The sequence below is a fragment of the Danio rerio genome, chromosome 24 (assembly GCF_049306965.1).
Source record: "Danio rerio strain Tuebingen ecotype United States chromosome 24, GRCz12tu, whole genome shotgun sequence".
NCBI classification, from domain to species: domain Eukaryota; kingdom Metazoa; phylum Chordata; class Actinopteri; order Cypriniformes; family Danionidae; genus Danio; species Danio rerio.
Window position 1 is genome coordinate 33625711 of NC_133199.1, and position 20056 is coordinate 33645766.

General features: G+C 42.5%; 1 protein-coding gene across 31 annotated transcripts in view; it reads left to right on the plus strand.

Annotated features, from left to right (window-relative positions):
• The window catches only part of ntng1a (netrin g1a), a 246632-nt gene that overhangs the window by 155268 nt on the left and 71308 nt on the right, over nt 1-20056 (plus strand). For all 31 annotated transcript variants that reach the window (XM_073940887.1, XM_073940904.1, XM_073940888.1 and 28 more), the window contains one exon: nt 14338-14981. In XM_073940887.1, the coding sequence (XP_073796988.1) occupies nt 14338-14981 (644 nt within the window). The remainder of the gene's footprint in view (nt 1-14337; nt 14982-20056) is intronic.

The window sequence follows — 20056 nt, forward strand, 5'->3', positions numbered from 1 at the left end:
AATGCATTTGCGACCGAGGGCGGGCGCGCTCGCGCCTCTAAATAAAGTTCACTTTGGTGAACAGAACCTGCATAGACTGTGAATAACAGGTAATATAGTTGTAAATGACATTCAGTTTGTGGCATAGAGTGATCTTTTGGAAGCCGCGCAGGAAGTGAACCGCTCTTAGCAGTGAAAATGAAACCGAAAGGGCACACAGTGTTGCCAGATGTAGCTGACTGATTCCAGCCCAAAAAGTATCCAAAACCCGCTGAAATGGAAAAATACCCACCCAGTCTTCTGTATTCACGAAAATCATGTCAGTGACAGATTTTAAGCAGAAAATTACAGATTGTAAGCATATGTCTCAAACACAATAATTCAACATCAGAATTATCATCAGCATTAATGACCAGGACAAATCTAAAGTTTGTTCAAGTCCAGCATTCCAAGTCTATGCAAAATTTAGCATTTTAACCAACAGTACAGCTACACAAAGCCTATTGCTGTTTTACCACATGTATGAGAATAACAATAATAATAGCCCACTCATATTAACCTTTATTTTATATCTACAGAATCGTGATAAAATCGTGGTCTTTATTTAGGCAAAAAAATCGCGATTCTCATTTTAGCCAGAATCGTGCAGCTCTAATATGTACATAGATAATCATCCATCCTTCCAGGCCTATAATTTATAAAAATGAAGATATTTTAAAGTTTAAAATGTGTAAACAAGACTATTTAAATGCGTCATTCAGTGTTTGCATTGCTGTACTTTGCCTTTATAAAAAAAATACTTTGATTTTTTTAATTTTTACTTTTATACACTCAAGTTTGCATTATACTACAGTAATTATAATTTACACACATTTTCAATCATTTATTTCAGCTAAATGTGTGTTACAACAGCACACAATTTAAATTCATCACAGTCACAAGCAAAGTTATACCTCATAATATCTGATCTCTGCAAGTCACTATTGCCTTGAGACAGTGGTAAGGTTCATTTCTCTGGGGACTGTTGACATGAGTCATGTGAAAGCTCCTTCTGTCTTGACCCTGCAGTGTGTGAAATTATCAGCAGGAAACTATAGAGAGAGTCATCATGGAATACAAGCATACTCTGGATTGTGGTGTGAAGAGGCAGGCTTTTGACATTACTTCTGTTTGCGCAGTTCTTTTCAAGGAAAATCATTGCATTGATCATACGTCTTTATTCACATGCAATATGTAATCAGCTTTATGAAAAACAATCAAGCGCCACTTCGACTTCTACATAAAAACTCCTTGCATTAAACAACCCAGCATTAAACCATCATGCAAATTCCTTCCAATCGCTGATTGCAATTAAAATGGTCAGTGTCCGAATTCTGAGAGTCATGCTGAAAAGACATTCCCACCTTGAAAGGAGTTCCACAGAGTTCATTGAACTGAGGAATGTTGATATGAATGTTGAATCCTGTGAAAGTACATTCTGTCTTGACCTTTCAATGGGTGAAAATACCAGTAGGAAAACGATGGGAGTCATTACCAAATATATGAATACACATCCATTCATCATCCACATTCAAGTTCAAATTGTATTGTATTGTATTGAATTGGAATTTAAAAGGCATTCTTAGTTAAATTCTGGATCTTGAGATTCTGGATGTTGGATTTTGTGAAAGTACATTCTGTCGTGACCCTTCAATGTTTGAAAATACCAGCAGGAAAATGATGCATTGCCAAATGTATGAATACACATCCGTCCATCATCCACATTCAAGTTCAAATTATAATGTATTGGAATTTAAAGCATTCTCAGTTAAATTCTAAAATTCCAAACGAATGCTAGTTACACTTGAACTATCATGCAAATAAACTGTAATCACTGGCTTCAGTTCAATTGGTCATTCCCAACTAGATCATAGAGGTTAGTGCCCTGGGGAATGTTGACCTGCGTGATGTCAAAGTGCCTTGGGTCCTGCAATGTGTGAGATTATCAGCAGGAAAATGCTGAGGGGCAGTACAGAGAGTAAAGCCTTATTTATACTTTCGCCTGGTTCCGTGGCGTGGACCCCCGCTGACTGCGCGTGCTCCTCACTCCAAAATCTAAAAACAGGGTATTAGTATATTATAAAATGATTGGATCTAATATTCATTTCCAGTTATTAAAGAAATAATTTGTGACTTTTTAGTTTTTTTTTTTAATTCAAAATTGTAATATATACATCTGTCTAAAACATATTCTGTGATTAAAACCACCTGGGTCTCTCTTTTGGTTTCATCAAACTTATTTCTTATGTTTTTCCAAACTTTTCCAAAACTTTTTCCACTACTGTTGCAATTTCTAGCCAACAACTGTTGGTCATCTGATTACCCTTATGATCACGCATAGACGGATAAAGATGTCTGTACAGTCCAGGCCAGTAGCCAGGGGGGGTTCAGGTGGTTCGGAAGACCCACCCCTCACTGACAAAAGTCCTAAATTTGTTTTATGAAGCTCTAAATAATAATAATAATAATAATAATAATAATAATAATAATAATAATAATAATAATAATAATTATTATTATTATTATTATTATTATTATTATTATTATTATTATTATTATTATTTTTATTATTATTATTAAGTTTTTCATTGTTCAAATGGCCAAATTATTAAGTTGATTGCACTGGAAAGTTTGTTATTGGCTTAAAGGTTCACGAAACCCTAGAGTACTTTTTTGGAGATTTTGACACATTTGTGTGTGTCGAGCATCAGTTAAGACAATGTTAGCACCTGTCAGCTTTAAAAAAAAAATGGATAATTTTGGAGGAAAACTTTTGTCAGCTAGTTTCAGCTTCCGGGTTTAAAATGATTTTTGGGGCGGGATCAAAATCGGCGACGTGGCGCATAAGTGCGAGTGCAAAGATGATGCGTCGGTTTCTCTTTATTATTCACAGCTGAGTTTTCTTATCCTGTGAGAAGAGCCGGCTTCTTAATTATTCATGACTGCACGTGCTTTCCGAAGGCAAGACACAGACCTGCCAGTGCCAAGCTGTGAGATCCTACCTTGATGACTTGGTGAAGCCACGTCCATGAACCCACGGCACACAGTATTTAGTCGTTCATGAAAGATCGTATGTGTTTTGTTTGTGATCTACGGGGTTTGTTGCATGTTTTTCCGCGCGATGCTGTCAGGGCCAATACAGCAAAGCTACTTGTGTGCAGCAAGCATTTTTGTCCGAAAAGCTGTAAGAGAATTGGATTCTCTCGTTGTCTTTTATAAGAAGATCATTCACGTAGACACATCTCCGTCCTGCTGTGTTTGCCTAAATCCTCTAGATTACCTGCAGGGCTAATGGTTGAAATAGACAGGGCAAGAGACCTGCTGCACTGAGTCTGCATTCAGACCCAGGGATTGAGGGAAAAGTCCTCATTTAGTGTTTATTAGGGATGTAACGGTATCAGAATTTCACGGTTCGGTAATACCTCGGTATGAATGTCACGGTACGGTATTTATTGAATCATTTACAGGAAAAAAAAACTTTTGAAAATACTCCAAAAAAGTGCCAAAAGTGTCAATGACATACAAATTAGCCATCTATCTGTAAGCTTTGAAACACTAACTTCAATTTTAATAACAAAAAATTATTAAACCATGTAAAAAAATAAAGTTTCAATTTAGTATTGTTGAAAACTCACCACATTCAACATTTAATCACTCACTCACTTAGATAGAGATGGGTTTAAAGGAAAATTATCATATAAATATAATCTGGTAAAAGCTGGTATCTCTGGGTATTTACAATGTCCCCTGCAACAGAAAAAAACCCTCTCATTTGGGACTGAGGTTTCTGGGACAAGAGAGATATGACTTGGCCCATGTTGACAGCAGTGGGTAACGTTGTGCATTGTCTTTCCACCACTTGAGAAGACAAACCATGAGTGAGATAGAGATCTCTTTGCGGTACAAGTCAATGTCTGCATCAATCTGAACAGTGTGCTGTGTTTCTGCAGTCCCCATGACTGTTATTAGTCGTATTCCCCAACTTGCAGGCACGTGCACACATAGGGCTCAACCTGTGCAGTGCACATGCCCTTTTTAGTCTTGGATAGAAAATGCCCTTCCAAAACGATCAAAAGTGCCCCCGCGACGCGACACAACCTCCGTCCAATCCAGCCCTTCAGTAGGCGCGCGACAACACCTCTCTTGAATATGCGCGCTCAACCCCCCCTCGGCGCTTTACAATACGCGCGCCACAACACAGCTGATCAGAACGCGCGCCACAACACAGCTGATCAGAACGCGCGCGACAGCACCGCTATTCAGCACGCGCGCGGCGACAACACCCGCTTTAGGTTCGATCATTTCCATCTTTTTTTCATCTCCGCTACTAGCAGCACACTCCATTTCCGCATTACTGGATCTGTAGCGACAACAGACCGCAAAGGATTATGGCCACGCCTGGGCTGATGGGAAATGAAGTTTCAGCTACGTCCCGTTCGCTTCATTCGCCTGAGCAAATTTTCTCAGAAGACCTATAGTTTTACCGAGTCATGCGACTTCGGTAATATCGAAAAAAATTAATATTGCGGTATGACTGTATTTACAATACCGTTACATCCCTAGTGTTTATATGTAGACACGATTATCTTTACAATTGTATAAACTGTGGTTGTGTGTAAAAAATACGGATAACAAATGTAACAGGGCATTAATTAACTGTTTATTTCTTTGCATTTTAACTTTGTAAACTATAACCAAATAGTGTGGTTATAACCATCCAACAAGCTAATTCAGCTAAAAATTGTGGTAAAATGGTACCTTAATTCAGTATTTAAATCTCTAAATTAAAAAGGAAATTACTGCAAAAAGGTCCACTTTTGAGAAAGAAGAACCACCCCTTTCATCAGTCTGGCTAAGGGCCTGCAGTTGTACCTGTTTCAGGCAAAATCTCTTCAAAGTGATTCATATTTAACTCAAATGAAACGCTAGGCCGCGCGAACTGTTCACTTGAGTCTCAAAAAAATTGTGCACTCCACCAGCCGAAATCATCATGCGCACCCAAAACGAACCTCCGCAAACACATTGTTCGCCGTGCGCACTCAAGCGAACTAGCGGACGCATTAAGTATAAACAAGGCTTAAGCATACGCAGTTGATTGTGGCTGTAAAGAGGCAGGCTTTTGACATGGCTTTCATTTGCACTCATCTGTTCAAGACAATTTATTGCATTGATAATATATCTTCATTCCAGAGCAATGTGTGATCAGCCGTGAGAAAAACGCTCAGCCAGGCGCTGAACAGACAATCAGCATATTGTAGGACAGGTGTTTTTTTATATAAAGCTGTGTTTAGTAAGCAAGTGAGAGGTGATTCATGATGGTTTGTGTTTGTTGGTGTGAAATTACCCAGAACACATTTAATGGGGACAACAGGCTCGGATTAGAAGCAGGCAGCGCAGTGCATGTGCAGCACATCTCTCTTTCTATTTTTTCATTCTCGTGCTTCACTTTCTATCTCTGGCCCTTTTTCTTGTTCATCAGACTTCATCAAGCTCTTTGTGGATGGGATTAACCTTACACGCTTTGGTGCCTTACACAGTCATTAGCAGCAATTCGCAGAAAGCTGTGTGCTTTTCAAACTGTCAAAATCGCCAGCGCTGGTCCAAGTGTCCTGGGTGTCCTGATCAGTTTAGGATTAATAGAAACATCTTTAGTAATTGCTGATCTTTGTCAACGAGGCAGCTATGGCAGCCCTTCTAATGCGAGTCAAACCTTTAATCCGCACATAAAGCTCTCAGTGGCATGAAAGAACTGGAAACTTTTGTGTTTGCTTATCAGTGGCTGTGTTTAAAGGTGATGTCTCTCTCCGATAAATGGGAGGTTTTGCAGTGACTTGGGAAAAAGAACATCTAATTAATCTTTATAAGGCATTACCGTGCGGCCTATTTCCTCAGCCTCTAGTTTTGCAGCTGCAACACCACAGATTACTGTCCTGTGGATAAAAATAAATATATAAATAACACAAGCATGCGAGGAACTGTGGGAAAAGTTAAGGAAAAAAACACATCGTGGTTCTTAAATATGATATACTTTTTTAAATGAAATCTTGGATTGATGCTTTACGTTTAAAATTAAATCTGTCTTTTTTTTTTACTCAATACCTTCAATTGCTTTACTTTAGAACTGGCATTTGGTTTCTTAAGCTCTGTCCTACCTAAGCACAACCCAAAGCAACAAGTGATAGATTATGTCTCTTTCATATTATTTCTCATGTAATCAGCCTTGGTGTCTATTTATAGTTTTGTCTTTTCATTTTTCTGTTATTTACTCGTCTTAGTGAACCTCAGACTCCAGTTGATATGTCATGATTTTTGTTACTTGACACAACTTTACACTAAAACCACACATGGTTTTGAATATGGGACTTGACATAGACGTATACTTAAGCTTATAATAGTTTTGGATTTTTCATTAGTTTTAGTTTTTATTTTGTTTTGACTTTTTATTTTCAAATTCAGTTAGCTTTAATTAGTTTTTAGAGGTAGATTTACTAGTTTTTATTAGTGTCTATATTTTGAAATTGCTTAGTTTTAGTTTAGCTTTTATTAGTTTTGGTGTTAGTTTTAGTTTATTGTATTTTTTTTTTTAATTAGGATATTTTTGGGGTGAAAGATTAAAAATAATCAAAATAAATTGTATTATAAAAACTCAAATAAAGATAGGCAACTCTTCTTTTTGACACAAGAACACTACCACCTACCACAGTCTACCCATCCTCAAACTCAAATACAACCGCCCACAAGATAGGAGCCTTAATTAAAATATGTTCAAGGCTGCTTCTGGGGTTAGACACACAATAGTGATGGGAAGTACGGATCTTTTTCCTGAACCAGATTTTTCATGACAATCTTTCCAAGTTTGGACTCAACATTAGTTTCAATTTCCAGTTTCCTTTATTTTTGTCATTCAAAACATCAAAATAAATTGTAATGCAGAATGAAATTACGTTGCATCAGACCCAACAAGAACATAAAAAAACATTTTATAACATAATAAATAAGCTTTTATAATTTTATAAATATCAAAAAATATAGCTATATAAAATATATAACCCCATTAAAAAAAACCTCACTAACATATTTAAAACATCAAAAATGTGTAGTCAGCAATCATAATTTCAGTCAGTTTAAACATCACTATGATCTGAAAAGTTTCTTACAAATACATTTTGCAAGCCAATTGAAGCATAATTCACTTATTTAAATTCAATTACGACTTTCACTAAGAAGTAAACTTACGTTTCGCCAGATCCTCTCATTTAAACCCTCGGTTTACCGACACTGCTGTTGTTCAAGTTTGATTCAGTCACCGCAGGCTGTCATGTACTGTTGTGTTCGGTTTTCTGATTCGCGTATGCGCAGTAATATCGGTTCCCCTTCGGTTGGGGAACTTCAGTGCCATGAATGGGAGGATTCGGATCAGAAGCCGCTTATCTGGAGAGTATTGAACGGGCCAATGAATGAAATTAATTGGCAGCGTAAGCTTGCGCAGGTGTGTGACATCTGCAATTATCTCAGCATATAAGCACACCTGAAGCCAGCAGACGCCATCCTTTTCGCTTCAGATCCTTTCTGAGTGAGTCGATGAGGGTTCCTCTTGCTGATCAGCACTTCAGAGCGAACGAGTGTGTCTCCCGGTCCAGAGTGGGTCTTCGCGGTGGCAGACGGTCGAGCTGGGTTACTCCCTTGCCTGCGGTTCTTTGGGTCCGGTCCTCCAGAGCGGTGCGTATAGTTGCAACTTTCCTAAAAGAGCAACACAGTCGTGCAGCACGTCCTTTTCAGGATGGCGCTCCGACTGTGCGTTTCTGGATGCGGGGGTTTCCTGTCTCCGGATGATGGACACGATCACTGCATTGCATGTTTGGGGGTCCAGCATGTTAATGCGGTGCTCGCGGGCGGTTCATGTCGTCATTGCGATGCCATGACCGTTGCACAGCTAAGATCGCGGCTAACTTTCGCAAGAGAGCGAGCCACCCCAGTTGCCTCCTGTTCTAAAAAAGCAGCGGGCGCTCGGGCAGATCTGAGGGTTTCAGCGGGAGCTAATCCGCCGCCCACGGGCTCGCGGACCTCTCGCTCCTCACGGCGCTCCATCCAAGCTTCGGGTGGTGAGAGTGATCCGTCTAACCAGATGGTAGCTCTCACACTCGCTGACACCGGAGATCAGATGTCCTCCGCGGCATCGGAGGGTGGGCTTTCACTGTCCGACGAAGATCCGGACCCGCTCGCCCCCTCCGGGCAGGTGAGCGCTGTCAAATCGGATCCTGAAGCGGACATGTTAGCCGTGCTTTCCCGGGCTGCTTCGGCCGTGGGGTTGGCGTGGGGTTCGGCCGTCCTGGCGAAGGGTGCAATCAAGCCGGTTCCTCCAGCCGAGATGGAGAGTGGGTTTTACAGCCCATACTTCATCGTACCCAAAAAGAGCGGTGGGTCACGGCCAATCCTAGATCTGCGCGTTTTGAACCGCTGTCTGCACAAGCTGCCGTTCAGAATGCTCACGCAGAGGCGCATTCTCCAATGCGTTCGTCCTCGGGATTGGTTTGCAGCCATAGACCTGAAGGACGCGTATTTCCATGTCTCCATTCTTCCACGCCACCGCCAATTTCTGCGGTTTGCGTTCGAGGGTCGAGCGTGGCAGTACAAGGTCCTCCCCTTCGGGCTCTCTCTGTCTCCGCGGGTCTTCACCAAACTCGCGGAGGGTGCCCTAGCGCCCCTTCGGCTCGCGGGCATTCGCATACTCAGTTATCTCGACGACTGGCTGATTTTAGCCCACTCGCGGGAGCAATTGATTATGCACAGGGACGAGGTGCTTCGGCATCTCCGCCTACTGGGGCTTCAGGTCAACCGAGAAAAGAGCAAACTCGCCCCCGTGCAGAGGATTTCTTTTCTCGGGATGGAGCTGGACTCGATCACCATGGTAGCGCACCTCTCCGAGGAACGCGCTCGCCTGTTGCTGAACTGTCTGAGGGAGCTCGACAGCGAACTAGTGGTCCCACTGAAGTTCTTTCAGAGGCTCCTGGGGCATATGGCATCCGCAGCCGCCGTCACGCCGCTCGGGTTGCTCCATATGAGACCACTTCAGCACTGGCTTCACGATCGGGTCCCCAGACGCGCATGGCACGCGGGCACACACCGGGTCTCGGTTACTGCGCTGTGTCGCCGCGCCCTCAGCCCTTGGAACGACCCCTCGTTCCTACAGGCCGGTGTGCCTCTAGGACAGGCGTCCAGCCATGTTGTTGTTTCAACAGACGCTTCCAACACGGGTTGGGGGGCCGTGTGTCGCGGGCATGCGGCTGCGGGCCTCTGGAAGGGTGCCCAGCTGCATTGGCATATCAATCGCCTAGAGCTGTTGGCAGTGTTCCTCGCTCTCCACCGCTTTTTACCGATGCTGGAGCGGCAACACGTGCTGGTCAGGACGGACAGTACGGCGGCGGCGGCGTATATCAACCGCATGGGGGGTATGCGCTCTCGCCGCATGTCTCAGCTCGCCCGCCGTCTGCTCCTCTGGAGTCACCCGCGGCTGAAATCGCTGCGCGCCATTCACGTCCCAGGCACGCTCAATCGTGCAGCCGATGCGCTCTCACGACAGCTGTTACGCCCTGGAGAATGGAGACTCCACCCCGAGTCTGTTCAGCTGATATGGGCGCGATTCGGGGAGGCCCAGATCGATCTGTTTGCTTCCTCCGAGAACGCTCACTGCCAGTTGTTTTTTTCCCTGACCGAGGGCTCTCTCGGCACGGATGCACTGGCCCACAGCTGGCCTCGGGGCATGCGCAAGTATGCGTTTCCCCCAGTGAGCCTGCTCGCGCAGTTTCTGTGCAAGGTCAGGGAGGACGAGGAACAGGTTCTGCTAGTTGCGCCCCTTTAGCCCAACCGGACCTAGATATCAGAGCTCTCACTCCTCGCGACGGCCCTCCCCTGGCGGATCCCTTTGAGAGAGGACCTACTCTCTCAGGGACAGGGCACCATCTGGCACCCTCGCCCCGATCTTTGGAACCTCCACGTGTGGTCCCTAGACGCGAGGAAGACTTAGGTAACCTACCGACTGCGGTGGTTAATACCATCACTCAGGCTAGAGCCCCCTCCACGAGGCGCGCCTACGCCCTGAAGTGGAGTCTATTCACTGAATGGTGCGTCTCTCGCAGAGAAGACCCCCGAAATTGCCAGATTAGTGTTGTGCTCTCTTTCCTTCAAGAGAAGTTGGACAGCAGGCTGTCGCCCTCCACTCTCAAGGTTTACGTGGCCGCCATCTCCGCTTATCATAGCGCGGTAGCTGGCGGCACCGTGGGAAAGCATAACCTGGTCATCCAGTTCCTTAGGGGTGCTAGGCGAATTAATCCATCTCGCCCCCCTCTCATGCCCTCTTGGGATCTCGCCCTCGTTCTCACGAGTCTGCGATCCGATCCCTTTGAGCCACTTGAATCAGTATCTCTAAGATTTCTGTCCCTGAAGACAGCTCTGCTGGTTGCGTTGGCCTCCATCAAGAGGGTCGGGGACCTGGAGGCATTTTCGGTCAGTGACTCGTGCCTGGAATTCGGGCCGGATTACTCTCACGTTATCCTGAGACCCCGCCCCGGTTATGTGCCCAAGGTTCCTACCACCCCCTTTAGAGATCAGGTAGTGAACCTGCAAGCGCTGCCCCCGGAGGAGGCAGACCCAGCCCTTTCTTTACTTTGTCCAGTTCGCGCTCTGCGCATTTATGTGGACCGTACTCAGAATTTTAGATCATCTGAGCAGCTCTTTGTCTGTTATGGCGGTCGGCAGCAGGGAAGTGCCGTATCGAAACAAAGATTATCCCACTGGATTGTGGATGCCATTTCACTCGCTTATTCGAGTCGAGGTCAGCCGTGTCCCCCGGGAGTACGTGCACACTCCACTCGGAGCGTTGCATCCTCTTGGGCGCGTGCACGCGGCGCCTCTCTAACAGACATCTGTAGAGCTGCGGGCTGGGCGACACCCAACACATTTGCAAGGTTTTACAATCTGCGAGTGGAGCCGGTTTCCTCAAGGGTATTAGGTAACCCTTTGGTGATTGAGGAGACAACTCGGTAGGGTGTTGAAACACGCTTGCTGCGCCATTCTCCCTAACACGGAGGTACGTGCGCCTTTTTTATCTGTCAGTAAAGTTCCCCGTCAGGTGAGCCCTGCAGATTCCTCCGTGGCCCCCAGCACTGACTCAGCGGAGGAGTCACTTGCTGGCCCACTACGTTGTAGGTCTGCCCGCTGGTCAGCCCGCGTTTTGGGTATAGGTGCCTGCTATGCGTGATCCCCACTAGGCGATCCCATATGCTTATTCCGCCACGGTTAAGTCCCCCCCCTGGGCGGACCCGTGTCTTCCCTCTCCGCTAACCACTCTTTGCTATGCGTACTCCCCCTTTTTAGGGCTAGTCCATAGGTAAATTCTGCCATCTATCCCCCCCTTGGGTAACGGATGGCCTCCGCAGCGTCCTCCCTATCGGGATTGCACGCTTCCCAACGTACTGTCGTATTTCCTAGAATTATCTAGATGCTCACGACTTCCCAAAAAATATATCTAAATCCGTAAAACTTCTGTTGAAGTAGGATAAATTAGGGCCAGGGACACGTTGGAGGACCGCGCCCCCCATGATGTGGGTGCGTCACGCTTGCTTGACTATCTCCTCATCGGGGGTGTTGGTAAGGTGCAGTCATTATGGCGCTTTCCATATTCTCCCATTCATGGCACTGAAGTTCCCCAACCGAAGGGGAACGTTCAAGGTTACAGAAGTAACCCTTCGTTCCCCGAGGAGGGGAACGGAAGTGCCATATTCCGTCGCCATAATGACTGTCCCTTAGCTGTTTGAAAGTCTCTTCAGCTTAAAAGGATGGCGTCTGCTGGCTTCAGGTGTGCTTATATGCTGAGATAATTGCAGATGTCGCACACCTGCGCAAGCTTACGCTGCCAATTAATTTCATTCATTGGCCCGTTCAATACTCTCCAGATAAGCGGCTTCTGATCCGAATCCTCCCATTCATGGCACTTCCGTTCCCCTCCTCGGGGAACGAAGGGTTACTTCTGTAACCTCGAACGTTCACCGCTTCTCAAATCTGATATCAGTGTACTGTTCTAACTAAATATCTCAGTATATTGTTTTTTTTTTTTTTTTAAATCAGAGGGGAGTATCAGGCATGTTAATAAGTAAATTCTTTGTGTGTGAGTGCTTACACTTCTGGATACGCAAATCGTTTCGAATGATTCCGTTATATTTGGTGAATTAGTTCAACAAAAAGTACAAAAGAAGGATTTTTTTGCAATTTTGATCACTAATACATAAATAAAACCCATTATTGAGCACAAATGTGTTAAGTTAATCATTTTAAGTGCTCGGGTCAAATTTAACGCTGTCACCGTGATGCTGTCATCGGCACTTGTTTTGTTGCGGAAGCAACTGCAAGGATGACTGGAGGAGGACTGGCTTGATCTGGCCATTGGCATCTGGATTACACACTCTGAAGTGCCGTATGGGTCAAACACCTGCAGCGCGAAGCAAATAGATTTACTTCTAAAATGCTTACAGTTTGTATTTAATACATTTACAAAGACAAAAACAAAGGCAATTTTTGCTATAATTTTAGTTAGTTTCAGTTAGTTTTGTATGTAAACAACACAATTTAATTTAGCTTTAATTTTTTAAAACTCTTTCAAACTATTTTTATTTCTGTTTATTTCAGAAAATTATATTCTAGTTTTCACTTTTTCAGTTGTTTTTGTTAACTATAATAACCTTGGTACACACTGTATTTTCTCTCAGCTAAGTTTAAACCTACTCCTAAAGTCAAACTTAACAGAAAGCAAATAAGTCCCATTCTCAAGTTTTTTCCTTGATTTGGCATCTAAGTCGTATACACTCTGCCAGGAGGAAAAGTAATTGCACGCCTCTCATCGACAAGCTTCACAATTTAAAAATGTCAAACTACAAGTGTAATTTGCAGACCAAATGCACAAAGCTTTATTCTTAGTGTAGGGTTTTATTTTTCTCTCTCTCTAGTTTTGACCAATTAATCACACGCTCCAAGTATAAGCAAAAGTAGTGTTGATAGCTGCTAGTTTAAAAATAGTCCTATAGACACCAATTAGTTTTGTTCTTCATAGGAGGGCTAGTGCCTGAAGCTCACAGTCCCATATCATGCTGAGATAGAACAGCATGAATGAACAGCTCGGCCCTCTTGACTGGATGTTCTAGTAAAATGCATGTGGACTCCAGCGATTTGATCATTCTCCAGACTTATGTGCACGGCTGTAGATGACTGGCTGGAGAGCATATTAATGCCACTTTGTCAGAATTAAGAGGTTAAATGGTTGTCAGGGCTTCGTTGTCACATTCCCTTGGAGGACAAGGCAAGAGGAAAAGCCTATTAACAGAGGCACTCCTTTTTCCCCTGTGTACTTCTCTGCCGCTGTGTCGCTCATTTTCTTCTCCGCAGTCCCTTTCTCCACCTATTCTTTATCACCGTGCTCTTCCCAAGTGCCCAGGCCTGCCGTTTCCCGCAGAGAGACAGACATCTCCCTCTTGATCAGCTGCTGTGTTTCTTGTTCAGATAAATTGGAGCTTGTTCCTCTTGAGAGGCATTTCCTAAAGGACGCCACTGGCACCCGACAATATCACATCCCCATCAGCCACTGCTTAGCGCATGCCAGCATGTGGCAGAGTCGAACATACCTGTACGCTGATTAGTGTGATTGTTTGAGGGGATGCTATAGGGTGAGGAAGGGCAGTTGACAAGACACTAAATGTCTTCATGCAAGCCAGCAGCAGCTCTTTCTGAATTGCAGATTTGTGATTTATTTTTCACATGACAAAAGTGCACCTCTGAGTGTCCTTACCTCAAGGTCCAGAACAAGGTAGCCTCTATGCAAAAAAGAATGACTTGTGGAGAATGTATTATTCCCAATTTGTCAGTCTGACCTTCATATTTTTCTCTTTTTTAATGAGCATTTTAGGATGAATCCGTCTTTGGAGACTACATTCTTTTGTTCTTTATTATGCTGGAACTTAAAATGGGGAATCATCTTCCCATAAATTATGTGCTAAACAAGACTGGTTTTAGTGGTTGTCTGCATGAGGGAACTTGATTTTAAATGGCTCTATAAAAGATCTATGAGTCTTTGGGCGTTTAATAGCCCGTTTTTATCTGGATTCAGCCAACAGCTGGAGAATAGATAGAACCAATGCTTCGAATCTATTATAATGCTGATGTACCGCCAAGGCCACTGTCTTTGAAATATGAACACAGCCTATAACCTATATCTCATAAAAGAGCACTTTTTGTTTGGATTCTCGTATAACTGTTGTCTTCTTTGTCCTATAGGAAAACCCCTATATGTGCAACAACGAGTGCGATGCAGCCACAGACGAGCTGGCCCACCCTCCTGAGCTCATGTTCGACATTGTGGGCCGCAACCCCACGACCTTCTGGCAGTCCACATCCTGGAAGAAATACCCCAAACCTCTGGCAGTCAACATAACCCTTTCATGGAACAAGACTATTGAGCTGACCGATGACATTGTCATCACTTTTGAGTCAGGTCGGCCGGAGCAGATGGTTTTAGAGAAGTCTCTGGACTATGGACGTAGCTGGCAGCCCTACCAGTTCTATGCTACCGACTGCCTCGACGCTTTCACTATGGAGCCCAAGACCATGAAAGACATTACCCAGCATACATTGCTGGATATTATCTGCACCGAGGAATATTCCCGAGGTTACGTTTGGAAGAACGACAAGACTGTGCGCTTTGAAATCAGAGACCGATTCGCACTGTTCGCCGGGCCCAAGCTGCACAATATGGCCTCGCTGTATGGACAACTGGACACCACCAAGAACCTGAGAGACTTTTTCACCATTACTGACCTGCGCATACGTCTGCTCCGGCCTGCCACGGGCGCCACTATGGTGGATGAGAACAACCTTTCCAGATACTACTACGCCATCTCTGACATTAAAGTACATGGCAGGTAAGACATGGTTCAGTTGTTCTTTTTTGTTGCCCCTGGCTCTTTTTAGTTTTCCTAACAAACCATTTCCCCTTCTGTAGTTCTGTGTATTGGGAGGCAGGGTAAGTGTGCTTTGCTTTATATTTTAAGGGGGATATTTTATGCATATGCTTCGTTTATTTAAGAAGCTGGCGAGAAGTACAGTGTAGCACGCTCTTCTATTTACTTTTTTTAACAATACATTAAATAAAGATAATAGCTGCAGGAAACATTTATAGTAAGTGCAGATATCAACCTTGGGAATTACACTTCATAATTTATTCTCTTTAAATCATTCATTGCCGTCTACATCTTTTTTTGGTCACACTTTATTTTGATGGTTCATTTGTTGAATTTAAATTTCATTGCATCTACCTGCCAACTGATTCTCATTAGATTATAAGTAGACTGTTAGGTTGGGGTTATGGTTAGTGTAAGAAAAGTTTCTTATAGTCAGTTAAATGTCTGTTGAAGGAGAAGTGTCAACGGATATTAAGCAGACAGTCTACTAATACTCAAATGGATCATTAAAATGAAGTGTTACCTCTTTTTTCTGCAAAGATAATTAAATAATCATTCATACTTTCTTCTTTGGTTTTTCCTAAACTGGTTGCATAGTCAGGATTTTTGCAGCATTCTAAAATATAACTTCTAACTTGACACTCTGTGATCAATCTCAAGTCAAGACTGTGAAATTCACTGTTTTGACACCTAGTCTATAAACAGGAGTTCATTCCCTAATTAAACACATTTCAGGGGCCATAACTGCCTCATTTCACCTTTATATGTTCATTTCTTTAGTTCCAACATAGAATCAGACAGAAAACATAGCCCTATATACACTTTTAGAGATTGCGAATTATATAGCTAAGAACGTATGGCTGCATTTCGTCTTTAAAATGAACACTATCGGGCGGTATGACATTGTTCCTTTTCACGCTTACCAGCCGACCGCTTACCTCCATGTGTACGACTTTCCCGCTGTTACCAGTTTGCCCAGTTAGCTCACCATATATGTTGGTGGATTTGAGACACAGAGAGGAGTTGACCACAATGACAGGGTTCAAGTCTGTCAAAGAACAGTTACATTAAGCAGGTAAGACAAAATCAGAAGCCAAAAAATTTAAATAAAAATGTGAAAAACAGGGTGAAAGTGTGGCACTGGATTGCTTGTTAAAACTGTTGGTTGGGTTTTGGGAAGCAAGTGGGCAGATCCATCTGTGCTTTTGAAAACACTATTGGTTGGGAATAGGGAAGGAGGTAAGTGAGTCAGTCATTCAGCCAGTCAGTCAGTCAACAGCAGCCTCTGTTGGATATACGCGAGAAGAGCAGGTGCGGATGGCACTCACTAGATAAATTGAATCTCTGGTGGATTTCCGAAAACAAAAACCACAAAAACCCCTTCTGGGACATATTTAGCTCTCTTAGTAAATGTATATGGCGGTACGTTTTCAGAATAAGCCTGAGTTGTTTAGTTAACCCAAAAAGAAAATTATTTCATTATAACCCTTAACTTTTTTCAAAAGCATTATTGTTTTCTTCTTCCATTGATCTCAAAAAAAAGACATTTTGAAGAATGTTGGAAACGGGTTGCCAATGAGTTCCAGTATATTTTTTTGTCTTACTATGGATGATACTAAAAATGTATTTCGTTAATAAAACGTATAAATCGTTGAAACCGTTGAAATCCATGAAATCGTTGAAGGTGAACAAATGGGGATTACATTGTCATTTTTGGGGAACTATTCTTAACCATCTGTACCTATTTTTAACAAACAGACAAGATGAAGTTGAAGGGGTTGATTGGGAGACCTTGGTTGGTACCGGCCGATGGAGGAAATTTGGCCAGGGCATTGGGGTTATACCTCTACTCTTTGAGAGTCAAGATCTCAGTTTAACGTCTAATCCGAAAGATGGAGCTGACAGTATAGTGCCACCTTCACTTTACTGGGGCATTAGTACTCACACAGACCACAGGTTGAGTGCCCCCTGTTGCCCTTACTAACTAATTTATAATGCACCAGAAGTAAAATATATGTGTGTCCCACCAAATTAATATCACATTTTAAATAACTAGAAGTATTTTGTTTTATGCACAATTCTTAGTAACTAGAGAAAATCCAACATTGATTTATTGTAGGGAAATGTAACCATGGGATGTAGGCATAAGAAGCCTGATCTACAGTAAACTTGAACAATGGCGTGCGTTGAGTGTGTGGATGTTGCACAGGGCGAAGATGACAGTTGATCACAGAAGGCTGTAAATTCTAACCCTCCCTCAAGGCTGTGTTCTCATTATTGGTGCACCGTGATGATCGGTAAGTGTCATCTCTGACGGATATTTATGAGAGCAGTGACTTGTTGTCTTGTTTCTAAAAAGGTAATACAGAGTTCAGCGACGTGCTCGTTGTTGTGGGTTTTTCTCCGAGCCTCGCTGTCATGGAAAATCATGATTCATTTCCTTCCGCATCCTCACAGAAAGCATACACTCCTTCATCCCCTGAAATGTTTCTGCCTCACGGTGCATGAGCCACTTCCAGTCTGGCAGGAGGCGGATGACCCCAAGCGCAGGAATTCCAGATCTCAGAAGAGATTCAGTCTATATCGGTACGAAACAAAAGAGGCAAGATGCAGCCCTAGAAATGAGAGCTAAGTAGGTCACAGAAACGAAAGGAAATCATTTGGAGATTGAACACTTTTAACACTTTTGCTTGATTAATGTTTGTTGTGTGAAGCTGCAGTACTGTAATTATTTTAAAAATAGCTTTATAGTATTATTTTGAAATAACTAAAGCTGAAAAATAGATCCTAAAGTTTAAAAAAAATAATAATAAAAACTTTGAAAAAAGGGAAAGTGCACAACACAATTCTATTTAAAATGAAAATTTAAGTAATAAAAATACAAATTCTAACTACCAATTCACGACCTGAAAAAAGTCTTGCTGCCTAACCAAGGTTTAGGAACAACAAATAATGACTTGACTTCTAGTTGATCATTTGGTATCAGAAGTGGTTAATATGAAAAGGAAAGGCCTCTAGATTACGCTTATTTTACCATAATAAAATATGATCATGACTTGATTTTTAATTATTTAATTAGGACAGTAAGGTCTGACTTTGCTTAGAAAAAAAAATCTTGTCACTTAACAGAAATAATGTACAGTATAGAATATGAAGTCATTGTGCAGTGGAAAAAGAGTTAATATTGTGTATAACTTCTATGAGCTTGGAGGACAGCATCCATACATCTCTGCAATGACTCAAATAACTTCTTAATTAAGTCATCTGGAATGACAAAGAAAGTATTCTTGCAATACTCCCAGAGTTCATCAAGATTATTTGGATTCTTTGTTAGTGCCTCCTCCTCCATCTTACCCCAGACATGCTCAATAATGTTCATGTCTGGTGACTGGGCTGGCCAATCCTGGAGCACTTTGACCTTCTTTGCTTTCTGGAATTTTGATGTGGAGGCTGAAGTATGAGAAGGAGCGCTTTCCTGCTGAAGAATTTGCCCTCTCCTGTGGTTTGTAATGTAATGGGCAGCACAAATGTCTTGATACCTCAGGCTGTTGATTATACCATCCACTCTGCAGATCTCTCGCACACCCCCATACTGAATGTAGCCCCAAACCATGATTTTTCCTTTACCAAACTTGACTGATTTCTCTGAGAATCTTGGGTCAGTGTGGGTTCCAATAGGTCTTCTGCAGTATGTTTGATGATCGGAATGCAGTTCAACAGATGAAGGATCACAAAAATCCACCTTCAGCCATTTTTCCAAATGACTAACTAGAAGTCAAGTTATTATTTGTTTCTCTTACAACTGGGATCAACGACAAGACTTTTGTCAGGTAGTGTGGAAACTACTGTATTTACTCAGCTACAAGTGCAGCTCTTATTTAAACAGTATTAGATTATGGGCTACATTCTGAATGGAATATTCACTTATTACTGCAGAGTACATTGTGTATACTCCTCACTATTATTTAAGTTTAGAATATAGTTTGCTAATCTATGTTATTAAATATCAAACATAAAACTTACATATTATTTTTATTATATTATTATTCATTGTAATTTAATTATATTTATTCATTTTTAATTAGAGTCATTTATAAAGGATAAATATAATGCATACATGCATAAATAGTCCTCACTTTAGTTTTGATCACAAAACTGGATGAAGTTGAGTTGAAAACCTCTTAGCCAGCATCAGGATGTGAACACACTGGAGTACTGTTTTTGGACATGTCAGTGTTTGCGAATAGATTACATCAAAAAGAACTCGAAATGGGCGAGGCAGTGGTGCAGTAGCTAGTGTTGTCGCCTCACAGCAAAAAGGTCGCTGGTTCGAACCTCGGCTCAGTTGGCGTTTCCGTGTGGAGTTTGCATGTTCTCCCTGCCTTCATGTAGGTTTCCTCCGGGTGCTTCGGTTTCCCCCACAGTCCAAAGACATGCGGTACAGGTGAATTGGGTTGGCTAAATTGTCCGTAGTGTATGAGTGTGTGCGTGAATGTTTGTGTGGATGTTTCCCAGAGATGGGTTGCGGCTGGAAGGGCATCCGCTGCGTAAAAACTTGCTGAATAAGTTGGCAGTTCATTTCGCTGTGGCGACCCCGGATTAATAAAGGCTAAGCCGACAAGAAAATTAATGAATGAATGAAAGAAAACTCGAAATGCAGGGGGTTCCACACAATCCATTCATGTTGTCCTAACACAAACTTAACACTTTTAACAAATTTATGTGGATCGAGCATAAACAATAAGTTGTCCCAATGAAATCTCAAGAATTGTGTTGTGTGAGCTCATTTTAATTAAGTAGTTTAACCAAGTAAAAATCAGTCTAAAGCTATGACCCTCAAGCAGCGATTGTAACTAGTTGTTTTTCAATGGGAAGCTCATAAAGAATGTATTTGCTAATTTTGTGTAAGTTATACAGAACATACTTAGATATGAAGTATATACAGTATTTATCATCATAATAACAACACACATACACACATTAGTTCCTGTACATCAGGGTTTATTGTGAAAGAGTGAAATATGGATGGTTATTCA